Source organism: Vulpes lagopus, chromosome 7 (genome assembly GCF_018345385.1).
Source record: "Vulpes lagopus strain Blue_001 chromosome 7, ASM1834538v1, whole genome shotgun sequence".
Taxonomy (NCBI): domain Eukaryota; kingdom Metazoa; phylum Chordata; class Mammalia; order Carnivora; family Canidae; genus Vulpes; species Vulpes lagopus.
In genome coordinates this window covers 64399206-64406477 of record NC_054830.1, presented here as the reverse complement: position 1 = coordinate 64406477, position 7272 = coordinate 64399206, and the positions used below count along the sequence as shown (strand labels likewise).

The following is a 7272-nucleotide window of genomic DNA, read 5'->3' as shown; positions in this document are numbered from 1 at the left end:
GAGCTGGCACCCGTCCTCCTGCACGGACCTCCCGCACGGACATGCTCGTCATTTGATTTCCCCACATCTGCGCAGGTGCATGTAGTAGTTGCTCAGTTAAGACCTGGGCACCATATGAAGGAGATGGCAACCTGGACTATTCCTGATCAGAAGGGGCACACACCTCTGCCGAGAGTCCTTGCCCCCTCCTCAAACCCCCCCGAGGGCCCCCTCCTCTCTGGGATGCCCCAGGCTGAAGGAAGTGCCTGAGGCATGGCCCCAGGACCCGGGACCCGAGACAGGACCAGCCACACTCAGAGCCGACTCCTCGGTTTATTCATCTATTTCATCACCTGTTCCTGGCTTCTCCCAAATCCAGTGTCATCTCCCATAGTCTGGGGCCCCACCCTCCCTCTGCTCCCCTCTGCTCCCACCAGCCCCTACCCGCAGCCCCTGGGCACTACCCTCTGCCCAGAGCAGCTGCACTGAGCGGACGGGGAGACCGAGCCCGGGAGCGCAGAGCCCAGCCAAGGTCACACGGTGCACTCCTGGCTTCCTGCTGTGCCCTCAACAGGGCGGGAGGACACGGCTGGGGCTCCGTGCAGCCTCGCTGGGGGGTGGCTGGCCCCGGCCGCGCCGCAGGGAGCTGCCAATCTGGTCTCTGAGGGCCTCCAGTCTCCGGGCCAGGTTTGGAACTGCAGCCCCACCTGGGGAGCACAGCGACAGAGACTCGAGGCCGTGCTCCCTTGGGCCCCTCCCCGCCCAGACCCATCAGCGTCCCCACACTCTCTGGGGAAGCCTCAGGTGGGCCCCCGCCCCTCAACATACACCACGGGCTCCTGCACCCATTGGGACATACGGGTGGCCCCAGGAAGAGAATTCCAAGTTTGGGAACTGGGAAGATGTCACAATCGCCTCTCAACACATCCTATTTCAGAGATGGGAAGACTGAGGTCTGGAGAGGGTGGGTTCTGGCCCAAGATCACACACACACACACACACACACACACACACACACACCGATAGGGGCCCCTCTCTCTCTCTCTTCTTCACCTCTCAGCACTGGTGATGTGTTCGGGGTCCCCATGGGCAGGGGGGGTGCAGAGGGTACCACCTCCTCCTCCATCAGCATCTCCGCCAGGACTCGGGTCTGAGTCCAATCGCTATGACTCCTGGGCCAGGGTGGGTTGGGTGGTGGGAGGTGAGCCTTCGAGGTCCCAAGCCTCCCCCTCCCCCCCAGCATCCCAGGGCTGGCCCACCTCTCTCTGGGACACTTGGCAGAGTCAGGGTTGCCTGGGGGGGCCCAGGGTGGGGCCTGGGCACACAGGGGCATGTCACCCGGGGCCTTAGGGCCCATCACCTGCAGGAAAGACCAGAGCCCGCACTGGGTGACCCTGCCTCTGCGGGCCCCACCTTCCTGGCGCCCCCATGGCGCCAACATCTCTGCTGACCGAGCCCGCCTCCGCGGGGCACCAGGAATATCAGGTGACCTCAAAAGGGGCAGGGTCTGGGTCCCCTTTTCTGCAGGTATCGGGTGGCCCTCCCTTCGTACTGTCCTCCCTGGAGATGAGGAACTCCCTGAGGGCAGGAATCACACCAGGTCTATGTCTGAATCCTCGGTGCCCGAACAGGGCCTGGCACAAAGCTGGGCACTTGGGGGAGAGGGACCGAAAGAGCTGATGAACACGTGAGTGAGTAACGTGTGAGGGAAGGGGTGAGTGAGCCAGCGGCTCCGTGGGCTCCTGAAAGGCAGCAGGATGGCGGGGGGGGGGGGGGGGTCGGTAACCAACCCTTCTGAACCCTGCATGGGAGCCCAAAGGTCCCCCCTCACCCCATGATGCAGCCTAGGACCCCAGAATTCTGGAGCCCCCCAGGCTGCTGACCCCATGGACCAGTCTCCAGCTCCCCCCACTTCCCTCTCCCCACCTCCCCCACCCCCCCGCTTCCCCCTTTCCTACCTGGGGCAGGTGGAGATCCCTACGTGGGCAGGCCCAGTGGGCCAGGGGTGCTCGGCACAGGGGACAGAGGTGGCAGCAGGGGCAGCAGCAGAGGGGTGGCAGGGCCTGCAGGAGGGCGTGTTAGACGCTTCGGGCCGTTGCTGCCGCTCACCCCTCCCAGCTGGGCAGAGACTCACGGGGCACGGGGCAGCTGGCACCATCACACAGGGACACGGTGGGGCCGGGCCAGGGCGTGGCTGGGGACCGTAGCAGGCACAGAGGAGGCGCCTGGAGGGAACAGGGCGTCTGTGCCTACAGCCCGCAGGCCAGCACCAGGCTGGCCCCCAGGTCTCCCTGTGAGCAGAGCCTCGTGGAGCACGGCCGACGTGCCAGGGACCGTTCTCAAGGCTTTACACACGAGCTCGTTCAGTCCAAACTTCACAACAGCCCCACAACGCAAGCCCCGCAGGATCCCCAGTTTATAGAAGGGGAAGCCCAGGCAGGGAGAAGTGAAAGGACTCAGCCAAGGTCACACAGCAGAGCTGAAATTGGGTCCAGAGGTCAGACGCCCCACTGACCGGTTCACCGGGCCACCCTCTCCCGCCTGCCCTGTGTCCCGGGCCCACCTCCCGCGCTGCCCGCCGCGCTCACCGCTCCAGCTCGTGGACCTGCTGGGCCAGGAGGTGCTGTTCATCCCGGGCCCGGGCCTGGCTACTCTGCAGCTGGCTCTTTTCCTTCCTGGGGGGAGCAGGCCCCAGGAAGGTGAGAGGAGGCACAGCTACCGCCGGGGGTATGGGTGAGCCCCCCTCTCTGCGGGGGAGTACGAGCCCCGGGAGGAAGGCGGGACAGAAGGGTAGCCACGGGTAGGGAGGGGGGAGCTCGGCAGGGGCAGCCCAGGGGGTCGGGGTGGGGCACGGAGGCCCCCGGCTCAGGTGTGCCCTACCTGAGCCTCTCGTTCTCCAGCATGAACTCCTGTAGCATCCCATAGAGATTCCGCTGGGCCCAGGCCACCCGAGCCCCACTGAGCCTTGAGGCTGCAGGGGAGGGGGAGACGGCTGGGTCCACAGGAGCCCCAGACCCTCTCCTCGCCCCACCCCTGCCTCCAGGGAGCTCATACCCTTGGGGTCTATTTGCCCCAGTTGGGCCCGCAGGCAACGGTTCTCCTCCTGGAGCTGCAGTATCTCAATCTCCAAACGCGGGGGTTGCTTTGCCACAGGTGACTGCAGAGAAGGAAGCCCAGAGCTGCTGTTTATGGCTGTACGAGCTGTGCACTGCACAAGGGCTTCCGGGGGTGGGCGAGTAGGAGCCGCGCTTCACTGGCAGCCTGAGCATCCTGGCACAAGGCTACATCCGCCTGCAGGAGGCACCCTGTCCTGATGGTATCAAAGTGCCAGTAGCCTTAGCGGCATGCCGGGAGGGCCTACTCCCAGCGGGACCCTGTTCCAAACCCTGGCCCAGGTTCTGACCCCAAACGAGACACTACGTCAGACCTCAACTCAATTCCGACTAATCGCGGTACCAGCTGGAATCCTCGCTATCCCCTGAATCATGTCCCAGATCAGACCAGACCCCCAGACGTGCCCTAACCCGGCCCGAGAGCCTGACCCCACCCTACCCAATCACAGCCCCATCATCAGGGCTCTGACTCAGTCCCAGACCTCCCATGACACCACACAGGCTCCGGCTACTGCCCGAGCCCCACCTGTCTCCTCTACCTGTCCCCTCCATTCACCTTGGGGGCCTGTGGCCGAGTGGTGACCCGCTGAGCTCGGCTCGCATATCGCAGGGTGCTGAGAGTCTCGGGAAGGCACTGGGCTGAAGGGGACACGCAGGCCACCTGGGGGGGGGACCGCCTGTGAGTGCTCCTCTGGGGCCCCGCCCTCGGGAGCCATCGCCCCCTGCCAGCCCCCCTGGGGTACCATGAGGGTGAGCCCGCGTCCCCCCAGAGAGTCTGCGAGCAGCTTGGTGAGCTTGCTGTCCCGGAAGGGGATGTGGCTCTGCTTCCGCTGTGGGTCCAGCAGCAGGGAGATGCAGTGACCTGGGTGGGGGCGCAAAGCCAGCAAGGTTACAGCTCTCATCCGAGGCCGCCCGGCCAGTACGCACGGAGCTGGGATCTCCACCCAGGCCCGTGTGATCCAAAAATCCCCCTTCCCAAGAGATCTGGTTACTCAGTCAGACTGGCCTCTGCCACCAGACTGGGGCTCCTGAGGGCAGAGACGGCCTCATCCGCCCCCGAGCTCCAGGGCCACCAACAGACCTGAACACCCCTGAACCGGGCACCCAGCTGGGGTGCAGGAAACATCTGACAAATGGACTGAATGAAGGAGTTCCCCGAAAATCTCCCCACACATGCCGCAGACGGAGGCTGGGGGCGCAGCCCCGAAGGAGCTCAGGGCCCAGTGGCCAGGGGTGGGGGTGGGAGGGTCACTGAGGCCCTTCCCCTCCCTGGGCCTCAGTCTCCCCCAGCGCCCACGGGACAGGCTGAAGGTCGGAGGGCTCGTACTCTGCACTCGAGTGTTTCTCTCTCAAATAGAAATGTACCTTATAAACTCTCAGGCTTCACGGACTCGTGAAGTCCTAAGAGGGGAGGCACCAGCCAATAGCGAGGGGAGGACAGGGGGAGGCATGTGGCTCCTGGGTCACTGCTCTTGACCCTCCCAAGCCCCCTGCATTCCGTCTCCTCTGGTTTCCCCCACAGCTGGGGGTCAGGCTCAGAGGAGACTCGAGGTGTCCGCCTGGCGGCCCCGCGTCTCACCCAGGGCCAGCAGGCTGCGGTTGATGCTGTTCGCCTCGAGCATCAGCTCCCCGCGGGATCCTGTGGCCGCCACCTTCTCGCTGCCAGCCAGGTCTACAAAGCAGAGCTTCCCCCCAACGGGGGGCTCCCCGGGGTCCGCTGGAGGCATCTGTGGGGCAGGGGGATCGGGGCTCGATGGGGACTCGGGAGCGGCCGTCCCCACCAAAGTCACAAAGCCAAGGATTTCCACTATTACCTCCGCGCATGCCCAAGTTGGTTTGTACATCCAGAGGCCGACCCTCGTGGGTGGCCCCGGGCCAGCTGCTTCCCCACGTGGGGACACTCACAGTTTGGCGGCTGATGTAGAGCGTGAGCAGGGCATGGCTTCGGCTGGAGGCCTGGTTCAGGGTGTGAGCTGAGCTCCGACGGCGGCTGAGACCTAGAGGGGAGAACAGCAGCAGCTGCACCTGGCAGGAGGAGCAGGTGCTCGCCGATACGGATAAGGCAGCGCGGGCATCCTGGGAGAGGGGCCCGGGCAACGGTGCGGGGCTGCCTCTAGCACGGACGCGTGAAAGGAAGATGGTGACAACTGAGCAGAGGAACGTCAGTCAGAGTCACGCCTTAGGAACACCTCTCCCGTTGTGTGGAGAGAGAGAGAGACTGAGGCAGAAAGACCAGCTCTGGGCACAACTCTGGGGCCACAGTGGACCAGAGTCCGCTGTCCCTGATGCCTGTCACGGGGTGGCTGCTCAGTAAATATCTGATGAATGCATGGGACGCAAGGACATCGTGGGCTGGCCCAAGAGGTATGACCTGTACCATCAAGAAACCGGAGAGGTCTGGGGGCCTGGAGAGGAAGAGGGATGTGGTTTGCAGCACGTGGGGGAACAGACTGGAAGGGCAGGGCCCTGGGACGGAGAGACCATGACCCTGACCACACCCTGCCGAGTCATTACCCCATCATCAGGGTTCCCAGAGTCTGGACAGCAGAATCTGCAAGCCTGGGGTGGGGTGGGGTGAACATCTCTGGGTTGTGTCTGAATTGTTGGCTTGCTGGCCCTTTTCTCCTGCACGGGTCACCTCAACCCACAGCTCCAGCCAGGGGCTCCGAACGGCTGAGGAATGGGTGCCCCCCACCCCAGAGCACCTATGCAGTAGTACGCACGCACCCATTTGCAGAAGTTCCATCAGGGCCCCCAGACTCCCAAACTCCACCACCCGCAGCTGCTCCACATAGAAGCCCCGGGTCTTGTTCCAGCGGACAGGCAGGGGCCGGGCAGATCCCAGGCTCAGGAGGTCTCGAACCTGAGACAAGGGCGGTGGGTGAGGGAAGGGGCCCTGAGCCCACGTTCCATCCACCCCCAGACCTTACGGACGACAGTCCCCCAGCCTCCTCTGTCCCTTGACCCATGTTCCTGGGCGAGAAATGCCCCCTCTCCCCTGAGGGCTGTCATTCATCTCCGTCTCCCACCTGCTCGTTGTAGATCTCCAAATAGGAGGCCCGGAGGGTGACAGGTGCACCCAGGTGCTGCACGCGGTCCAACAGCCAGGCGAAGGTCCTCTGCATGATGCCGGCTAGGTTGGGGGGGACGGGCACCCCCTCGCCCTGGGGGCAGAGACAGCTGAGCCAGGGGCTGGATCCTGACCATCGCAGCGCCAAGGAGCAGTCTAACTGCCCTCGTGGAGGGCTGCCCTCTGCGCCCGAACCGTGCGCCTTCCCGTGGACACCGCCGCGTCCTCGGTCGGAACCGTCACTTGCGCTTAGAGGCCCGAACTGACGGCCCCTAAGTGAAGCGGACAAAGGAGGCTGCGATCGGGCAAGTGCCTTCACCTCTCGGGGTCCTCAGTTTCCTCGTCTGCAAGTAAACGGGCCCGGGCTGCACGCAGGCCCTGCCCCGCTGGAAGCCTGCCCGCCTGCCCGCCCGCGGCTCCCCAGGGCTCCCCAGGGCTCCCCAGGGCTCCCCAGGGCTCCGGCCCGGTCCCCACCCCCCGCGGGGCTGCACCTGCGCTCGGCGCACCTGCGGAGGAGGCCCGGTCAGCGTGTAGGTCTTCCCGGAGCCCGTCTGGCCGAAGGTGAAGACGGTGCAGGAGAAGCTGCGGGCGGCAGGGGCGCGGCTGGGCCCGGGGCGGCGGGGTGCGGGTCAGGGGTCGCGATCCGGGGCGGGGGGGGGCTGGGCCCGGGCGCCCGCCTCACTCACCCCCGCAGCGCCAGCTCCCCCAGGCGCCGCACCCCGCACGCCCGGAACACGTCCTCCTGCGAGCGCGCCCCGTCCAGCACAGCGCCGAAGCGGAACGCCACGTCGGGGCCGCCGCCCGGGGGGCTCACCTGGGGGAGGGGCGGCAGGGGCGGGGCCTGGGGCACGGTCGGGGCGGCAGGGGCGGGGCCTGGGACACGGTAGGGGCGGGGCCTGGGGCGGGGCCTGGGACACGGTCGGGGCGGCAGGGGCGGGGCGAGGTGGGGGCGGGGCCTAAGACACGGTCGGGGCGGCAGGGGGCGGGGCCTGAGACACGGTCGGGGCGGGGCCTGGGACACGGTCGGGGCGGCAGGGGGCGGGGCCTGGGGCGGGGCCTGGGAAACAGCCAGGGGCGGCAGGGGGCGGGGCCTGGGACAAGGTCAGGGGC

The 7272-nt window shown here is 66.2% G+C and overlaps 1 protein-coding gene across 3 annotated transcripts; it reads right to left on the bottom strand.

Moving 5' to 3' along the window:
- Positions 1–293: 293 nt before the first annotated feature.
- On the bottom strand, positions 294–7026 carry KIF12 (kinesin family member 12). 3 transcript variants are annotated; one of them, XM_041764597.1, is made up of 16 exons: positions 6849–7026; positions 6669–6744; positions 6122–6256; positions 5820–5955; positions 4998–5089; positions 4672–4852; positions 3836–3954; positions 3649–3753; positions 3034–3136; positions 2860–2950; positions 2568–2654; positions 2114–2204; positions 1938–2042; positions 1239–1339; positions 1033–1151; positions 294–686 (listed from the first exon to the last, which is right to left on the bottom strand). In XM_041764597.1, the coding sequence occupies exons 3-16, from the start codon at positions 6215–6217 to the stop codon at positions 547–549; spliced, it is 1566 nt and encodes a 521-aa protein (XP_041620531.1). In that variant the 5' UTR covers positions 6218–6256; positions 6669–6744; positions 6849–7026; the 3' UTR covers positions 294–546. The 3 variants fall into 3 exon arrangements, with proteins under 3 accessions (XP_041620531.1, XP_041620529.1, XP_041620530.1); XM_041764595.1 differs by having other exon boundaries at positions 4672–4819; positions 6654–6744; positions 6849–7024; XM_041764596.1 differs by having other exon boundaries at positions 4672–4819; positions 6849–7023.
- Positions 7027–7272: the final 246 nt, after the last annotated feature.